The following is a 20,638-nucleotide window of genomic DNA, read 5'->3' as shown; positions in this document are numbered from 1 at the left end:
ATTTAAAAAGAAGTATCTTTTTCTTTTTCGGTGGAGGAAAGGAGCTCATACAGTGTTGCTCGGGAATAAGGGAGTCCATACTGATGTTGTTCAGGAATCCTCCTAGTGTTACTACAAAACCAAATGTAGTGCTCGAGATTGAAATCAAGTCAGCTTCATGGAAACATGGAAGGCAAGAACCTTGCCCTCACAACAAAGTTTTTTCTACAAGTTACATTTACATATGCATGCAAATTTTATAGAGATATATTTAAAAAGCATGTATGTATATATAATTACATTTTACTAACATTTAGCTAACATTTTACTGAGTCTCTACTATATGCTAATCATATTTGTATGACAGCTGTACAGGGCTAACAGATCTTTCCTATTTTCCAGAAATCTAATCAAACATTTTCTTTTAGGTCTAGCTAGCTTTAAATTCTATCAAGCTAAATTTCTTGAAAATATGTTTACTTTTCTGTTTTTCTACATGACTTACATTTTATCTTGAAAATGAAATATGAGGGGCTGGAGCAGTGGCACAAGTGGTAGGACATCTGCCTTGCACGTGCTAGCCTATGACGGACCAAGGTTCGATCCCACCAGCGTCCCAAGCCAGGAGAGATTTCTGAGCAGATAGCCAGAAATAACCCCTGAGCTTTACCATATGTGACCCTAAAAACAAAAAACAAACCAAAAAAAAAAAAAATGACTGAAAAAAATGGAATGAGTTATTAATTTCTTTAAAATCTCAAAAGTTTCACAAACACTGTATTTCCTTATTTTTCATGTGAATATATGTAAAAAGTTAATCAACCCTGTGATTCCTAAAGGTACTCAAGGGAGATTAAGGTACCAGGAACTGAACTGGGAACAGCTGAATACAAAGCATGTGCTTAGTACAATAAATGTTGTACTAAGAACATATCGTGTTCCAAGCACTATTCTAAATAGCAGGAATTCTGGTCTCAAAGAAAAAAGTACCAGCTTTAATGAAAAGCTTGCCCTCTTCTCAACTCATTACAATATTGATTATCTACTATCAAATAAAATTTCCATAGGCATGTATTTTTTCCTAAACCAAACATAATCCAGTTTAATATTTACTTTATTATCTAATATAATTTACTTTATTGTTATTTTTCCTTTATTATAAAGAATTTTTTACTGAGTTCACTATTTTACGAGAATTAACAGATTAATTGCCTTGCATGTGGACAACCCAGGTTCAATCTCAGCAACACAAATGATCCTGCCAAAAGTGATCCCTAAAAGCAAAGTCCCTAAAAGCTCAGAGCCCTGAGGAAAGATGGGTATAGGAAGGAAGAAAGGAAGAAAAAAAGAAAGAAAGAAAAGGAGGGAAGAAGGGAGAGGTGAAACCATGACAATCAATATACATTAAAAATGTATGATAAATTCAGTGATAAAAACTTAGCAAAAAAAGGAATAATAATTGCCCCCCCCCCTCCGACTATCACCAGTGTAGGACCCCACCTGACTAAAGTCAGGAATCACTACTGGCATGCTGAGGGACCCATATACAGGGCTAAGGAACATCCCAAGGCCAGATGGATGTTAAGCAAGTACCTTATCCCCTAGTACTCTCTCTCTTTAATCTAGTATTAGATTAAAAACTATGTAGCAGAACCTATAGCACATATAATATTTATTATTAAAACAAAATCAATTCACTAAAATTAAGAACAGGGAAAATTCAATATCATATAACATTTCTAGAAGCCTTAATACCATAAGACAGACACAAACACAAAAAATAATTAATCAAATAAATGAAAGACATTTTTGTAATAATAATTTTCAGGCACAAAAGAGAAAAAAACTGGAAGTTACAGCTCACCTTATGAAGCTCACCGCAAACAGGGATGAGTTTAGTTAGAGAAATAACTACGTTTTGAACTATCCTAATAATGAGAATGTACGAGGGAAATAGAAAGCCTGTCTAGAGTACAGGCGGGGGTTGGGTGGGGAGTAGGGAGATTTGGGACATTGGTGACGGGAATGTTGCACTGGTGAGGGTGGTGTTCTTTACATGACTGAAACCCAAATACAATCATGTATGTAATAAAGTTGGTTTAAAAAAAAGAAAAAGAAAAAAATTTAAAAAATTTTTTGAATATTTTCAGACAACAATAGATACTAGCAAATTTTTTTAAATCTATATGAATACCTAAGAAGCTTCAGGTAAGATTATTATTTAAGGGGCCAGAATAATAGTACAGTGGAGAATGTGATTAGCCTAGATTCAATCATATCATCCCCCAATCATAGCAGGAGTGATTCTTGACCACAGAGCCAGGAGTTACCTTTGAGCATTAACAGATATGGTACAAAAACAAACAAAAAATCATGACTAAAATATTAAATTGCACCAATGATTAACAACCTGAAACAAAGTAATCTGCCATTGGTAAGATGGATCTTCACAATTAGAAACAAGGAACCTCTTCCATTTGTCTTCAAATTCCAAGAAAAAAATCTCCAACTTTATTACATGATTTCCCTTTTGGGGAGACAAAGTTCATTATAACATCAAAATGAGTTCATTTCCTTCATTGCAGATCACTACATTGAAAGTATACAAGGGCTGAGAAAAACTAAATACGCTAAAGAGAAACTAAAGAAAAATTAAAATGGAAGAATAATACCAATTAAAATACTAACACTGTGTTTTTCTTTGTTTTGTTACTTTATTAGACTTTAGGTTATATGGTTATAGTCTAGACAGGTTGAAATACTACTGTGTTTTGCTTTGTGGTGTTACTTTATTACAGTTTGGCCTATATGATTATAATAGTGTTTAAATGTATAGTAATGATAGTAATGATGTACAGTTACTGCATATCAGCAAAGTACCCAGGACCAACCACCACTGACTAATGTCACTACTGGTCACATCCTCATTCTCCCACCACTTTCCTCCCTGTTGCTAAATTCTGAAATTCAGTGTTCAATTAAAATCCAATGTTCATTTTCAGGATCAAATAGAGCTGGTAGAGCATATGTCTTGCAAGCAATCAACCCAGGTTTGATCACTGACAGCCCTAATGATCCCCTGAGTTCCACTAGGAGTGATATCCAAACACAAAATCAGAAGTAAGCCCTGAGTACCACCAAATGTGGTTCCAAAAACAACCCCCACAAACTCAAAAAAAAAAGATCATTCTTCCCCAAAATGATCTCTAGATTAGATATAAAACAAATCAAAATTTCAGCAGAAACTTTTTAGTTTAGTTTTGTTTGTTTGTTTGTTTTTTGAAAGATGCAAGGAAAGAATTCATTGTCATATACAGGCAGCCCCTTTGCTAAGCTTCTTTCAATTTCAGAGAAAATAAGACTCATTCACACATTCAGAAAGACTTACAATTTAGAACAAGTAAAAGAACTTTTTTAAAAGCAAAAAGGGATGAGATATAAATTCAAGCTTGAGCACATGCCTTGCATGCAGGAAGGAGGTCCAATTACCAGCACAGCATGGTTAGCCAAGCATTACTAGGAAAAACCTCAAGCACAGAACTGAGAATAGCCCCTGAGCAATACCAAAAATGAAAAAAAGGAAAAGCTAGATTGTATCTATCTGTTGTCCAAATTTACTATAATGCTAAAGGAATTAAGCCACTGTGGTAAAAATAGGCAGATAGATCAATGAAACAAGACAGCAAAAATAAATATAGAACAGCACTCTATACTGAATTGAGTTATAACACATTAGTAAGGCAATTAGACGGAGAAGAGATAATCTTTTCAAATAAATGATACTGGAATAAGATCTCCCGAGGAGTAAAAGAGAACATCAATCCTTCTTTAACATGTGAAAGGTAACAGAATCAAAACAAAATAACTTTAAAATATTTTATTTACAAAAAAAAATAATAATAAAAGTGGAAGTTTAATTTAAATATTTTTAATTTAAATTTTTTAATATTTTAAGTTATTTATTTTAAATAATTTTTAAATTATAAATTGACAACACAGCTATTATTTTTCTTTTTGGTTTTTTGGGCCATACCCTGTGATACTCAGGGATTACTCCTGGTTATGCATTCAGAAATCGCTCCTGGCTCGGGGGAACCATATGAAATGCCAGGGATCGAACCAAGATCCGTCCTGGATCAACTGTGTGCAAGGCAAACGGCCTATCACTGTGCTATCGCTCTGGCCCCGTAGCTATTAATTTTATGTGTCAAACAAATATAAAAAAAAAAACTTTTAATAGACCAAAAATCACAATATTATAAAGAAAAATTATTTCAGGGCCAAAGCTGTAGCACAGCTGCAAGATACTTGCTTTGCAAGTGGCTGACCCAGGAGAGACCTCGTTTCGATCCCCACCATCCCATATGGTCCCCCAAACCAGGAGCAATATTTGAGTGCATAGTCAGGAGTAACCTCTGAGCGTCACCAAGTGTGGCCCAAAAAATTTTAAAAAATAAAAATTTTCAAACTTAAATTTGGTATGAATTTTTGTAAAATAACAGAAATGCAAAACCAAAACTCTTATTTGAGATAATTATATTACATAGCAAAGAATACTAAAAAGAGAAAAAAAAATATGTATAAGGGAGGTGTACTTATTTAATCATATCTGTCAGAAAGTCACTCCAAGAACACAGATAAAACAATATAGACAATATTCTTCAAGCTTGAGGCTTATTGGTATAACTATTTTTTTTTCCCCACGCTCCTGGTATAACTATTTTTTAGCAGTCTAACTTACCGAGTACCATCTGCTTTCCAGCTTACTTTATATGGATTCTGCTCCAAAAGCTTAATATTTTGCTTGTCCATGGAAACAGGCTGTGCTCCAGGGAATCCAGACCTTAAAGAAGAACATTTTATTGCTACATGGCTATTATCCATACAAAGCAATACGTGCGTAAAACCAGTCACATGAGTCATATATTTAGCACAGTGTACATCATAAGATTAATGTCATTTAAAGTAATACCAGTTTTCACTGGAATAAAAAAGGTTACAATTTTCTCAATGTTTTTAAAATGAAAGTTAAAGAGCTTCTAATTACCACTACCATACTCTACCTATCAAGTATGAATATACACGTGGGGCCAGAAAAATAATTCAACTGGCTGAGTGCATGCTTTGCACACAGAAGGCCAAGTTCAATTCCTAGCAGGTAGTACTCCCCAAGCTCTAGGAGTTAGCCTCAAACACAGAAGGAGAAAGAATCACTGACCACCACCAGGTATGGCTTAAAATAAAACTATCCATGATGAAAATAGAAAATTTAAATCCTGGGTTAATTATCTTATATTATTATAAATGTCAGAGTTCTTCATACTGCTAACTTGGGGCCAAAGCGCTGGCAAAAGCAGTAAGACGTCTGTCTTGCCCATGCTAGCGGTTCAATCCCCTGGCGTTCCATATGGTCCCCCAAGTCAGAGCGATTTTTGAGTGCATAGCAGGAGTGGCCCCTGAGCGTCGCCAGGTGTGGGTCCCCCCCAAAAAAAATACTGCTAACTTGCCACTCTTCACTTAAAATAAGTCCAGAGGCTAGAGAGAGAGAGCACAGCAAGTAGAGTGCTTGTCTTGCATGCAGCCAACCCAAGTTCAAGCCCAGTTTTCCTTACAGTCTCCTAAGCACTGCCAGAAAAGATTCATGAGGGCAGAAGAAACGCCTGATTACTGCCAGGAATAACCAAAAAAAAAAAAAATTTTTTTTAATAAATAAATAAAAGAAGTCCAAAAGTGACAATACAGAAAAAACGTAGGTCAAAATTACAGTGAAGTTTAACACAACACTAAAATCAGTATTATTTCACCATTTTCATCTCTTATTAAAAAGTATTCTAGAAGCTGGGAAAACAGTATACTGGGTAAGGCACTGCCAAGGTGTAATCCATAAACAAACAAACAAAAAAAAAAACTAAAAAAAAGAAGTCTTTCTAAACCACTGTACTATAAGTAGCAAAAAGTTCTATATCTCAGAAATTACACTGGATTTTTTTAAACTTTATTCTTCAAAATTACAAACATGTTTGCAGTTGGGCCTCAGTCACAAAAAGAACAGCCCCCTCACCTGTGCAACATTCCAACACTAATACTTCCCATCTCCCACCTCCCTCAGCCCCTGCCTGTATTTGAGACAGGTATTGTACTTCTCTCATATCAAGACAAGTATTGTACTTTTCTCACTCATTACCACTGTTATGATGTTTTTTAGTATAGTTATTTCTCTAACTGCATTTATCACCCTTCATGGTAAAGCTTCATCTTCATATCATGAGCCAGTCCTTTCAGCACTCTTCTCTATTGTCTCTGGGTATTATTACAACAATGTCTTTTATTTTTCTTAAATTCCACAGATGAGTAAGACTATTCTGTGACTATCTCTCTCCCTCTGACTTATTTCACTCATATAATAATTTCCATGTCCATCTATATATAGGAAAATTTCATGATTTCATCTTTTCTGATGGCTGCATAGTATTTCATTGTGTAGATGTACTACAGTTTCTTTAGTCACTAATCTGTTAGACATCTGGATTGTTTCAGATCCCGGCTATAGTAAATAGTGCTGCAATGAATATAGGTGTGCAGAAGGCATTTTTGAATTGTATTTTTGTGTTCCTAAGGTATATCCCTGGGAGTAGTATAGCTGGAATCTATGGGAGCAAAGTATCAAGTTTTTTGAGGAATCTCCATAGTTGTCCATCCATAAAGACTGGACTAGACAGCATTCCTACCAGCAGTGAGTGAGAGTTCCTTTCTCCCCACATCCCCGCCTGGGTTATTGTTCTTATTCTTTGTAAAGTGTACCTACAATGGATTTTTTTTTAATTAGTACTTCATTTTCTTATATTCTAGTTGTGTCAACATTTTATGCTAAGGCTAGTAGTAATTAACAGAAATAAGCATAAAGCAAGACCTAACATGCAAAGACCTCTCTCCTGACTCTACCATGAAATATCTGGGACTTTCCTATGATTAGAGGGTGTAGAATATATTTAAAGTTAATTCTCCCAAGTTTTTGATTTTTAAAAAAGCAGAAAATGAAACACATTCATGTTCCATCTCTTCTTAATATATATAGCCAGCCCAAACATTAATCAACAATAGAAAAATCAAAAACATTAGACAGTATTTGCTATTTCTTCAGGAAAAAGAAACATTGGACAGTACTGGTTATTTCCTTAGGAAAATATAAGTCACCTAACTTTGACTCAATTGTCTAGTTACTACACTGTCTATCTTGAAATAGAAAAGCTAATAAACTGTACTTTGATATTATTTTTAAGAAGTCTTTTACACAAACACTTTAAGGAACAATGAAGCTATGTCAAAGTTAAATATTGCAGATTAAGACTCAAGTTTATTTAAAACTTAAAAATGTTTATTACCCTTCCCAGCCACAGAACTGATGACACTTCTGCTGTACCTCTCCTAATTTTGGTTGCGTTGTGACTTGAGTAACACCTTTAACAGTTACACCTTCCAAGAAAATAGCACCCTTAAAAGAAAAAAGAAGAATTTGTTAGAATTCAGATCTACTTACAAAAATATAAGACCAAGAGATACACTTGTTTCATTTCATAAGTCTGAATAAATCCATGAACAAATAGTCCAAGATGATCTAGAAATGCCTCTGTGAAGGGCACTGGTTTCTTTTAACACAGAAAATAATTTTCAATCATTGCTTGATGTCTGCATCATGTAGCTGAAGCATTCAACAAGAAATAATTCAATAAGTACAACAGTAATAAAGACTTAACACTACCATTTACTCAGAGTTGGACAGTACTTGCACCTCACAAACATTTTCTCTAAACCTTATAATTGTAAAGTAGAGTGCATTATACTAATTTCACAACTAATTACCTAAGTCATAGAGAATCAAGGTAATTTACTTGGGTGATAAAAAATGTATTTGAGCCTAGGTTTACATTGTAACATTCATCAATGATTTTCATTTGAGGAAGTCAGGGGAGTTGTACCACTAATGAGAATATAGATTTTAATATATATTATACTTCTATAAACTAGAATAAAAGTGTAACAATAAAGAAAGCAGCTAGGCTACAGTCATTAGATACAGCAACATAAAATCTAAGTAGGACCCACAGTGATCATACAGCCAGCAGGATGTTTGCTGTACACAGGGCTAAATTGAATTCAATCCCAGCATCCTCTAAGGTCACCCAGTCTACCAGGAATGACTCCTGAGGGCAAAGCCCAGAGTAACCCCTGAACATCATCAGGTGTGACCCAAGGACAAGAAAAAAAAAATCTAAGTATATGGGGGTCTAGGTTAAATCTCTAGGTTAAATCTGGTCTCACATGGTCCCTCCTTAAAAGTGGCTCAAAAAGCAATGAGCTATTATTATTTATCAATAAATTTTTCATCTAAATTTTTTTTACCTCAGAACTTTGTAAAGTATCTTATTGCATTTTGCAGCAAGCATATTTTTAACTATCACAGAGAAATAAAACCAATGGAAAGTTTATGTATCAAATAAAACATCCTCCTGGAAAATGTGAAGACGGGAGGGGGGGGGAAGCCAACATTTATGCTACAATTTCCCTCAGTCCATTAAGAGCACTGGCATAAATATAAAGGAAAAAACTCTATAGAGCATCTCTACTGTTAGTGTAATAGTTAATGAATAATATGGTTTACAAGATGCAACAATCAACCTCCTGGCAAAAAGAGTGTAAAACTCAAGTTATACTAAGGAAGGGAAAAACAAACAATGGCAGAGCACTTGTCCAGAAGCTTGAGGCAGAGCATTTTTCCCCTGTACTGTCTCACATGATGAATGGGGTCCTGGCAGCCTTGCCACTGGAAACCCACTACAACACAACCAAGACTGTGGAAGCACCACAACTGAAACATACGCCGCACTGTAACACAAGCACCCCAACTAAAATCAACCTGCCAGAACCCCAACCAAGTACAGGACTCCTACTAAGCACAGCAAGTTCAACAGCTAATGTGTGCAACCTCTAGCAAGCATGGAAGTGTAAGCACTACAACCAATGTGTGGGAACTCTTCCTACCCCATCATCACAACAACAAAAGCAAAGAGGAATTTTTTTAATTATGTAGCTTGTCATATATAGATCAGGTGTTGATAAAAAGCACTTGTCATAAATAAAACACCATTCTTTCTGTGGCTGCAGCTACCACAACCCTGGTTCCAAATCCCTGCCATCATATACAGTCACTGAGAACCACCAGGGATCACTCCTGAGTACAGAGATGAGAACAAACCTCAGCACTGCTGGGCAAAGCCAAACAAAGGGTACAGAGACATAGATCCAAGCCAGGAGTAAGCACTGACAACCTGACTACTGCTGGGCATGGTGTGTATTGGGGGGGTGGGGTGAGGGTGAGAGAGAAAACAGAATGAGACACTGCTTTGCATGTGGCCAAACAAGATTCAATAATCAACACCACAGAGGGTCTCCTGAATACCATCCTGAATGACCCCTTAGCAGAGCCAGGAGTAAGCCCTAAACACATCCAGGTGTGACACACACCCAAAAAGAACCATAAATAAATAATAGTAAAAATCTAATTTTTTAGGGCCGGAGTGGTGGCACAAGCCGTAAGCATCTGCCTTAGCTTAGAAAGGACTGTGGTTCAATTCCTGGCGTCCCATACGGTCCCCCAAGCCAGGATCAATTTCTGAGCGCATAGCCAGGAGTAACCTATGAGGTCATCAGGTATGACCTAAAAAAAAAAAAAAAAAAAAAATTTAGTGGTTAAAAAACCTGTGAGAAGGCGTCTATACCTAGAGGCCCAGGTTTAGGTACCCCATCACATCCTTGGGCCCTTGTACAAAACCAGTGGCCCAGTTGGCAGAGAATCTCTAGGAGATTCTCTTAGGCCTCCTGAGCACAACTTGGAAACGTTTCTCTTCATCTACACCACCTCAAAAATACTGTCTCCACTTAGCCCACACACATTTCACAAATCCAACAGTGTTACGTGATCTAGCAAAAATTAAGTAAAGCAGCGTATGTCACATTAACCTGACATAATTTAAAATAAGAGTAAATAGATCTCTTCAGTTAGGAGAAAAAGTAATTAAATAGAACCACAAAAAAATATACGAAAATATAAAGATCACTACAAATGGAGGTAATATGTGGGTACAACTAATAATTGTATAATACAGTAACAACAGTAGAAGTAATCATTAAAAATATCTTCGAGAGTTTTACATCTATCAGGAATTAATAGAAACAGACCCAGGAATGCCTAGCCTGAGCTAGCCTGGCACCAGATGGCAGCCCACTCCCACAGCTTTGACAAGGCAAGCACCATTAATTAGGTATAAGCCCTACTTTTAAAACACAAGTCAGGGATGGAGAGACAGTAAGTGGTGTAAGGCACTTGCTTTGCATGCAAGCCAACCAGGGTTTAATCCTAGCAGCCCATAAGAACTGCCAGGAGTGATTCCTGAGTGCACAGCCAGGAGTCATCCTTAAGCATCACCAGGTGTGAAGCAAAAACCAAACCAGAGAGAGTACAGAGTTAAAGCACTTACCTTTCAGGCAATCAAGTCCATTTCTATTTCCAACACAACACAGTCCCCCAGTTCCAGCGAAGAGATCCAAAAGTAGCCACAGTGCGTAGTGTGTGCACACATGCATGTCCATGCACACGCACACACACGGAAAGCAAACATTGCACTCATTTGCTAAAAAGTAGCAATATTTTAAACTTATTCAAACTGCTTTGAAACACATTAAACATATTCTTATGATTAATGCTACACTTTTCTTTTGATTGTGGGCTGTGTCCAGTGGTACTTTGAAAGCACTGTGCTAGGATTCATTACTGGTGAAATTCAGGTGACACATGTGGTACTGGGGATAGAACTCAACTCGGCTATGTCCATGACAAGCTTTGTTTGTTAGTTTGTTTTTGGACACTGCAGTGCTCAGGGGGTTACTCCTGGTAGGCCTGAGGGACCATATGGGATGCCAAGGATCAAACCTGTGTCAGCATATCCATGGCAAGCGACGTACCCTACTATACTATTATCACTCCAGTCCCCAACTAACACTACTCTTAATAGTTTAATTTCCTGACAAAAATAGATGGTTATCATCTATATCTTATATATAGTATTTATTAGACTTTTTTGAAATTTTAACTTTTTTCTAGGCATGTGACGCATCAATATCTGATATTTAAATTAATGGATTAGTAGAGATTAGACCAAAAAATGTTATTTCTGTTTAAGATACATATAAAAGTAAAATGACAAAACTTTCGTTAACTTAATTTTACCTGAAGCAGAAAGTTATCCTTGTTTAATACAACAGTAATTTATATTTCTTAGTGTAATGAGACTTGAAAGTCTCATGGGAGGCAGGCAGAGAGATAGTACAGCAAGTAGAGCGTTTTACTTTGCATGTGGCATGTGCAGATTGTCCTCCAGCTCCACCAGAAGTGATCTCTGACCACAGAGTCAGGAGTAGATCCTTAGTACCAATAAGTGTAACCCAAAACTCAAAAACTAAAAATCTGAAATATGTAAATGTATTTTTAAAGTCTTTTTTGTAAATGAGCTGGGGGTGTAAAGTACATGCTTTATGTGCATGTTTGCATGCTGAAGTTTGATCCCCGACATGGATGGGGGAAGGACTGTGGAAGAGGGCAGTACCAACACAAACTTTCTTTAAAATCCAGATGACTATATTACAGGTTTTTGTTTTATACAAAACAAGTGATTTTCTTCCATTCCTGTGAATCACTGCCCATCAAAAAATGTTTATACTGTTCTATTATGATATACACAAACAGTACCTGTTAACTTACTAATACTTAAATACTTCCCCAAGTGTCTTTCCTAATGTCAATACCACATATTTGGATATGTACAAATACAGGCACTATTTTTATCAACACCTCTCCTATTACTCTCATCACCCAAAATAAGAAAACTTCTCTTTTGTTGTTGTTGTTGTTGTTGTTAATAGAACTTTCCTTATTTTGGTTTTTGGTCCATACCAAAGGTCCTCCTGGATCTGTACTCCTGGATCTGTACTAAAAAGCCAATCCTGGCAGGCTCGGGGGAACTATATAGGGTGCTGGGGATTGAACCTGGGTCAGATCTGGGCCAGTCGTTTGCAAGGCAGTATAACCCAGTATGTTACAGCTCCATCCCCAGAACTTTTATTTTTAGAAGGTTAATGGTTTGGGTCATTGAAGAAAAGTGTTTTCTCAGTTCAAACATGACAGAAAACATTAAAACTATACCCATTAGAAGAAAAAGAATTTAGATGTAAAGTTATTTCAACTGCATGGCAATATTCTAGGGCACTTAGAAAAATATTTGTTATTTAGTTGTAATCCCAATACTTTTTGAAGAAATCATGAATTCTCGGTCTAATATCTAGGAATTTTGGTATACCAAAGAAACATAAGTGAAATGAATTCTTTGTTTTTGTTTTGGTACAATACCTAGAGACATTCACGGATTTTTCCAGGTAGCAATTGGGGACCATATGTGATATCAGGGAATGAACCCAAGTTGGCAACATGCAAGACAAGTGCCCTACTCATTGTACTATCACTCCGACCCCAGAAACAAGATGAATTTACAGAACTACCATTTTTCTCATAAAGCAAAAAGATTCATAGAAATATTCTTTTAGAATGAAAGACACCCTTGTAATAATAATTTTCAGACACAAAAGAGAAAAGAGCTGGAAGTTCCAGCTCACCTCAGGAAGCTCACCACAAAGAGTGATGAGTTTAGTTAGAGAAATAACTACATTTTGAACTGTCCTAATATTGAGAATGTATGAGGGAAATGTAGAGCCTGTTTAGGGTACAGGCGGGGGTTGGGTGGGGAGGAGGGAGATTTGGGACTTGGGTGATGGGAATGTTGCACTGGTGATGGGTGGTGTTCCTTTTATGACTGAAACCCAAACACAATCATGTATGTAATCAAGGTGTTTAAATAAAAAATATTATGCATTAAAAAAAAAAAAAAAGAAATATTCTTTTAGAAAACAAAATAACCTTAAAATTATAGCTAATGAAACAAACAACATTCCATTTTCATATGTATCAACAATAAATCTAAAGAAAAAGGAATAAGTGTATTAATTTTGAACATTACCAGTTTTAACCGTTCTTTTCTCCGCTTGCTGAAGGAGGCACTTGACCCAGGTTCTGACTCTTTTTTTCCATCCTCATCCTCATCCTCATCTTCATCATCCTCAAAACACCAATCTGGCAATAGAGGTGGAGGTGGTGCTTCCTCTATATCACCATAGCGACGAAAGAGTTCTTTCAAATAATCACCCTTATAAATTCCTGGTGGTCTGGCTTGAGCAAAAGTAGCAACTGCTGCTTCAATACTATGGAAAACAAAACACCATGCAATTTTCTCACTGCCCTCCATTTACACAGATTTACCAAAACTTAGGCATTCTACTCAAGGCAGCATATGGAATATCACAAAAATATATAAAATGAACAAATCACAGCTCCCACCCCAGGGTTCAATTCAACTGAGTAATAATAGATTCTTTGTCATGAATTTAGTATAAAGAGATGTGAGTAGAACTCTCTCTTCCTAAGAGTTTTTAAAAGCCCTAATGACTGAGGTCAAAATGTAAAAGAAAACATCAAAGGAATGTGAGCAGCAACATTAATAAAAAATCGCAAATGCTGATTTTTCATAAGAGGTTAATATCACAGTCTGAGTATGATGTAGGGGTCCAAGATTATTAAACAGAGCATACAAAAGACCAGAAAGGGAGAGCTAAAATCACAATAAAGTAGAAAACCACTGAGGGCTTTTCAAAAGGGAAATGTTCAATTAGATGTGTAATCCAGCTGACTATATTCCAAGAAGAACCAACTAAACAAATGACTTTCTAAGCAAAAAATAATACACTTCAATCAGTCACTAAAGAAAGTCAATAATATCCTGTGGTCAGAGCAATAGTACAGAGGATAAGGCTTGCCTTATCACCCTGAGTCCCACCAAGAGTGATCTCTGACTGCAGAGCCAGGAATAAGCCCTGAGCACCACCAGGTATATCCAAAAAATAAATAAAAAGAAAGAAAGAAAAGAAAATGAAATTAAATAATATCCCATTCTCTCAGAAATTTTAGGTAACCATGGCCATAGTATCTCTGAATCACTAAAATAACAGGGACTCCATAGAGGCATGTTAATTGGTTAAACTGAGTAACTGTACCAAAAAGACTCCCACAGTTCATTATGAGATATTCTAAGTATTCAATAACTATTTCTCTTTTATTTTTAAGGTACTATTAAAAAATGGAAAGGAGGGGGCCAGAGAGATAGCATGGAAGTAGGATGTTTGCCTTGCATGCAGAAGGACAGTGATTTGAATCCAGACATCCCATATGGTTCCCTGAGCCTGCCAGGAGCAAATTCTGAGTGTAGAGCCAGGAGTAACCCCTAAGCGCTGCCGGCTGTGACTCAAAAAAAAAAAAAAAAAAAAAAAAAAGGAAAGGAATAGGGACAGAGAGCTAGGTAACCCCAAGTTTGGGCTCTATTTCAATCCCAAATATAGCACAGACATAAGAGCTCTGCTAAATAGAGACATAGGGAATTCCAAGCAGAGCTAATGTGGTCCTGAAGGTGCACAATGCAGCCCTGCATTACTAGCCCATGTCCTAGTAACCTTCTCTCTAACCTATCTCAGGTAGGATCACTGCTTAAAGTTTCCCCTTTAAAAAAAAGAACTGAGGCCTGAGTGGTAGTGCAGGCCATAAGGCATCTATCTGTCTTGCACATACTAACCTAGGATGAACCGCAGTTTGATCCCCAGCATCCCATATGATCCCCCAAGCCAAGAGTGAAAAAAAGGAAGGAAGGAAGGAAGGAAGGAAGGAAGGAAGGAAGGAAGGAAGGAAGGAAGGAAGGAAGGAAGGAAGGAAGGAAGGAAGGAAGGAAGGAAGGAAGGAAGGGAAAGAAGGAAGGAAGGAAAAGGAAGGAAGGAAGGAAGGAAGGAAGGAAGGAAGGAAGGAAGGAAGGAAGGAAGGAAGGAAGGAAGGAAAAGAAAGAAAGAAAGAAAGAAAGAAAGAAAGAAAGAAAGAAAGAAAGAAAGAAAGAAAGAAAGAGAGAGAGAGAGAGAGAGAGAGAGAGAAAGAAAGAAAGAAAGAAAGAAAGAAAGAAAGAAAGAAAGAAAGAAAGAAAGAAAGAAAGAAAGAAAGAAAGAAAGAAAGAAAGAAAGAAAGAAAGAAAGAAAGAAAGAAAGAAAGAAAGAAAGAAAGAAAGAAAAGACTTTACAAAGAGAAATACAAGTATAAAGTACTGGCAGAAAAGTGTCTTTGAGGAGGGAGATATGGGATGCAAGCTGAGAACAGGGGTGAAGGGAGGACAACACTGGTGTCAGGAATGCCTGATTCATTGTCACTATGTACCTTAAATATTACTGTGAAAGATTAGTGATTCACTTTGGTCACAATAATAATTATTAAAGAAAAAATTGTCTTTGATAAGTCTGTAAGGTATTAAAAAAAGAATCTGGAAAAGTTTAATTATGGAACTATGTGAAACCCAAAGGCACTCAACTAAAGTTGAGGTAGTACAAAACTCTAAGTGATGAACAGTACTCTAAAAATCCATCAACTCTGGTACCAGAGCAATAGCTCAGCAGGGAGGGCATTTGCATTGAATGCAGCCATTCTGGGTTCAATCCCCAGCATCCCATATGGTCTCTGAGCACTGTGAGGATTGACTCCTAAACGAAGAGCCAGAAGTAATCCCTGAGCACCAGCAGGTGTGACCTAAAACAATAAAACAAAAGAATCTAAAATGAAAGCCACTTCATTATATTAATAACTTCAACCAAATCATTACAATATAAAGTGCTTAGTAAAAGAAGTTAACAATATTTTGTAGACTCCTTCCATTATAACAAAAACAAATACCTCCAATCCATTTTCTCCACCAAAAAGGCACATATGAGGAAACCAGTGCGATTGAAACCATGGGTACAATGAACACCTAAAAGATAAAGCAGCTTTTATTTAAAATTAATAAATCACTTCAGAGATTAATTTTATTTTAAAACAAACCTGAAATAAAAATGCTGAATTATTTTATAAATAACCACGTTTTACTTAATCCTCTCATAATTGAGTAATCTGACATGTTAAGTAGCTTTCTAGCTATGTTTCAAAATAATATATTGATTTATGGACCATAAATTGTGCTGAATGTCTAAATTTTTATTTTAAAACAAAAGAATTCCAAATACTTTTTAATTTTTTGGGGGACTCCAAATACTTTAAATGAAAAATATTTTTCATCAAGCATACAATTCTAAATGATATCACATGCATACCAACAGTCTTGCTAGTAACCTAGAAACATGTGTCTACCAGGGAAAAGTCAAGTCACATTTAACAAAAATAAGGGGGGGTGAATCTAGAGAGAGAGTAAAGTGGGTAGGGAACTCATATGTAGCCGATCCAGAGCATCCAACATATATGGTCACCCAAGCACTGCCAATAGTAATTCCTGAGTGCAGAGTCAGGAATAACCCTGAGCACCAGTATTTTTCTCGACTCTTTTTTTTTTTTTTTTTTTAGGACACATTCAAGATTAGTGTGGACCCTCTCATAGTAATAGGGATTTTTAAAAGGCAAACTGAAGGGCTGGAGAGATAGCATGGAGGTAAGGCATTTGCCTTTCATGCAGAAGGTCGGTGTAAGCCCCGCATCCCATATGGTCCCCTGAGCCTGCCAGGAGTGATTTCTGAGCATGGAGCCAGGAATAACCCCTGAGCACTGCCGGGTGTGACCCAAAAACAAAACAAAACAAAAAGGCAAACTGAAGAGATAATTTTAAGGTAGAATCTATAATCTGAGAAGTCACAATGAATGAGAGAAAAGGAGTCACTTGGTATCCAGCTTGGTAACTCAATGATAAACACAGCCATGTTACTAGAGAGGAGTTATGCCAGTCTTAATAGCAGAAAAAGAAAGTCAAATTTGAATGTGGTGAGTTTGAAGGGTTTTGTTTTGTGGTTTTTTTTTGGTTTTTGGTTTTCGGTTTTGGGGTCACACCCGGCAGCGCTCAGGGGTTATTCCTGGCTCTATGCTCAGAAATCACTCCTAGAAGCTCAGGGGACCATATGGGATGCCGGGATTTGAACCATTGACCTTCTGCATGCAAGTCAAATGCCTTACCTCCATGCTATCTCTCTGGCCCCAAGTTAGAAGTTCTTAAGAAAGATAAGAAAGGGACCAGAAAGGGGATAATGTGCTTGTTTTGCATAGGCCAGTGGTCAGCAACCTGCGGCCTGCGAGTCACATGCGGCTCTTTACACTTTTAATTTGGCTCTTCTGTGTGCCGGGCGGCCGCTCCAGGAGTCAGGACTCTGCTCCTAGCCTCTGTCAGTGTGAGCCCTGTGTGGCTCTCAAAATAAATTTCAATCGTGGTTTTGGACAGATTTGGCTCAGTTGAAAAAAAAGGTTGCCGACCACTGGCATAGGCCAACCTGAGTTCAATCACTGGCATTCCAAATGCTCCCCCAACCCCAGCACCACCAGGAGCGATGTTTGAGTGCAAAGTCAGAAATAACATCTGAGCATCATCACCAAGAGTAGCCAAAAAAAGGGGGGGTCAAAAATATAGTACATGGGGTAAAGACACTTGCCTTGCACACAGCTGACTTTGGTTCAATCCCAGGCACTACATATAATCCCCCCAAACCCTCCAGAACTGATCCCTAACCACAGCCAAGTGTGGCCCAAAAACCCAAACACACACCTCAACTACCACCACCACCACCACCACCAAAAGAAGTGTCTTTTCAACTTTCTTCAGTTCATCATGAGTATAGATCTACCCAGTAACAAGTAAAGGAAATTTTAAAGTCAAGCATGATTATTTCAAGTAAACTACTAATTCAAATTTGTAATTGTTTCCTTTTCCTTTAATTAAAAAAAAATACAGAAGCTGAGAAACTTGTTCCAAATGACATTTCAGAGCTGAAATTCAAATCTACAACTTTGATGATCTAAAGGGTTAAGTGCATGCTTTGAATGTTAGAACAAGAAGCCTAGTTCAATCCTAGCACCGTGTAGTCCTATATCTATAGCTCCTGTAAATTTAGGGAATAAGGGAAGTAACTGGAGAGAAGAGTGATTCCACCTCTGCTCAGCCTGCCTGAACCATCAGCATGGTGAAATGCCTGAGTTAGATCAAGTAAATCAGAACCTTGGCACAGGCAATTGAGGTTCATCAACTTTCCCCCACCAAAGAAAATTTCAGGAAATGAAATAGTTAAGCAAGATAGTTTTTATTGAAATAAATTTATTTAGGAGGATGTGATAGCAGAGAAAGATAGAAAATCTATGTTCAAGAGAGTAGGAAATGTAAGCAAAGAGATAAGCCAGCAAAACACGTGTTCAAGAGAAAACACAGACTTGACGTACAAGCCTCAAATGTGTCATTTTCTAGGAAAGACAATATAATGAAGATTAAACAGCATTTTAAAAATGTTGACTCTGGAGCCGGAGAGATAGCATGGAGTTAGGGCGTTTGCCTTTCATGCAGAAGGATAGTGGTTCGAATCCCAGCATCCCATATGGTCCCCCGAGCCTGCCAGAGCGATTTATGAGCCTAGAACCAGGAGTAACCCCTGAGAGCTGCCAGGTGTGACCCAAAAACCCAAAAAATAAATAAATAAATAAAATAAAGTTAACTCATCTATGTATTTGAAAAATCTGGTTTCTTTAAAACCAAAGAAACAATCTACCTAAAAAGAAAGAAAAATAAATTATGATTATAGAGAAAAAAAAAAAAAAAAAGAACTATGCAGTCTAGGAGCTGGAGATATAGCTTAAAGGACTTATACTTTTTATACAACAGGCCTAGGTTCAAATCCCCAAAGCACTGTTAGGAGCGACCCCCAAGCACTGAGCACACTGCTGATATGGCCTGAAAAAAAAAAAAAATTAAAAAGAATTGGGGCCGGGCGGTGGCGCTAGAAGTAAGGTGCCTGCCTTGCCTGCGCTAGCCTAGGATGGACCGTGGTTCGATCCCCCGGCGTCCCATATGGTCCCCCAAGCCAGGAGCGACTTCTGAGCACATAGCCAGGAGTAACCCCTGAGCGTCAAATGAGTGTGGCCCAAAAACCAAAAAAAAAAAAAAAAAAAGAATTATCCAGTCCAATAAGTCAAAAGTACTGAGGATAATACCCCAGACTAAATGAGAAATAAATAAATAAAAGGTGAGAAAAAGAAGTAATTATTATTAGGCTAGAGTGATAGTACTTGGTAGGTAGGTAGGCCTTGCATAAAGCCAACCAGAGTTCAATTCCCATCACCCCACGTGGATCCCCAAGCCCATCAGTAGTGATCTTCACTAGTGATTTTCACTACTTCGCCCTGAGTGAGAAGAGTCAGGAGTTAGCCCAGAGTACAGCCTGCTGCAGGCAAAAAAAAAAAAAAAAGTTACCATTTAAATGATCCTAGGTAATAAAAGAAAGGATGGAGTATTTATTATCATCATTTGAGATGACCCAGACACATCCCATATGGTCCCTAGAATACCATCAGAAGTGATTCCTGACATCACCAGGAGAGGCCCAACCCCGAAAATAAAGGAAACAAAAGAATGAATTATGTTAAAGAAGCTTTGATTATATGCATAATGAAATAGTAAGGTGAAGGCATACAATTAGCTGCTACATGGATAGATCTAGAGAGTATGATACTGAGTGAAGTTAGAGAGACAGATACAGAATGATCTCTCATATGTAGGGCATTAAGATATATAGTAGCAGGGGGAAAACAAATGCTCAAAGGCAATATAAAAAAAGAACAAGAGAGCTGATTTTCAGTAGAAATCATTCCACTGAGGGTTGGGAAGTGAGGAGTGATGAAGGATAGGACAAGAAAAGGAACATTAAGACAATGGAGGAGGGAAATGTCTAATAGGTTAAAAAAGAGGGGAAAGAGAAGGAAACTAAGGACTTTGTGGAAGTGGGCTCTGGTGAAGGGTTAATGTTGAAACATTGTGCGCCCAAAACACAAATATAAATAACTGTCATGTTGACCAAATAAAAATTAAAAATATAAATAAAAAATAAAAGAACAAAGAATGGATCACGTCAGGGAAGGGAGCCAGGGAGAACTCAGCAGCAAGAGTGTCTGCATTACAGGGGCCTGAGAGATAGCACATCAGGTTGGGCCTTTGCCTCATACGCTGCACTAGGTTAGAGTCACAGACTCCCATATGGTCCCCTGAGCACTGCCTGGAGTGACTTCTGGGTGCCAAGCCAGGAGTAAAGCATTAGTGCCTAAGACTAACTAAAAATAATTAAAGTATCTAATATATCATTGGGCAACCAAAACTGACCTGAGGTAATACAATGTTATTTATAGTCTATTTTTTCAGCTCCATATGAATGAATATGCTTATCTACATAATTGGGATTTTGCAAGGGGTTGTTTTGTTTTGTTTTGGGGCGGGGTCACACCCAGCAGCACTCAGGAGCTACTCTACGCTCAGAAATCACCCCCAGCAGGCTTGGAGGACCATATGGGATGCCGGGATTCAAACCACTGTCCTTCTGCATGCAAGGCAAATGCCTTGCCTCCATGCTATCTCTCTGGCCCCATACATAATTGTTACTGTGTTTCATTATGAAATGCCCT

The 20,638-nt window shown here is 37.4% G+C and overlaps 1 protein-coding gene across 1 annotated transcript in view; it reads right to left on the bottom strand.

Moving 5' to 3' along the window:
* RNGTT (RNA guanylyltransferase and 5'-phosphatase) overlaps positions 1 to 20,638 on the bottom strand; it is a 238,843-nt gene that overhangs the window by 191,490 nt on the left and 26,715 nt on the right. Inside the window, exons 5-8 of the mRNA XM_049772216.1 lie at positions 15,899 to 15,974; positions 13,104 to 13,344; positions 7,362 to 7,471; positions 4,721 to 4,822 (exon numbers count right to left, since the gene is read on the bottom strand). Of these exons, the coding sequence (XP_049628173.1) occupies positions 4,721 to 4,822; positions 7,362 to 7,471; positions 13,104 to 13,344; positions 15,899 to 15,974 (529 nt within the window). The remainder of the gene's footprint in view (positions 1 to 4,720; positions 4,823 to 7,361; positions 7,472 to 13,103; positions 13,345 to 15,898; positions 15,975 to 20,638) is intronic.

Source organism: Suncus etruscus, chromosome 4 (assembly GCF_024139225.1).
Source record: "Suncus etruscus isolate mSunEtr1 chromosome 4, mSunEtr1.pri.cur, whole genome shotgun sequence".
In the NCBI taxonomy this organism is placed as follows: Eukaryota; Metazoa; Chordata; class Mammalia; order Eulipotyphla; family Soricidae; genus Suncus; species Suncus etruscus.
Note: the sequence above shows the minus strand (reverse complement) of the source record. Positions and strands in the feature narration are given on the sequence as shown.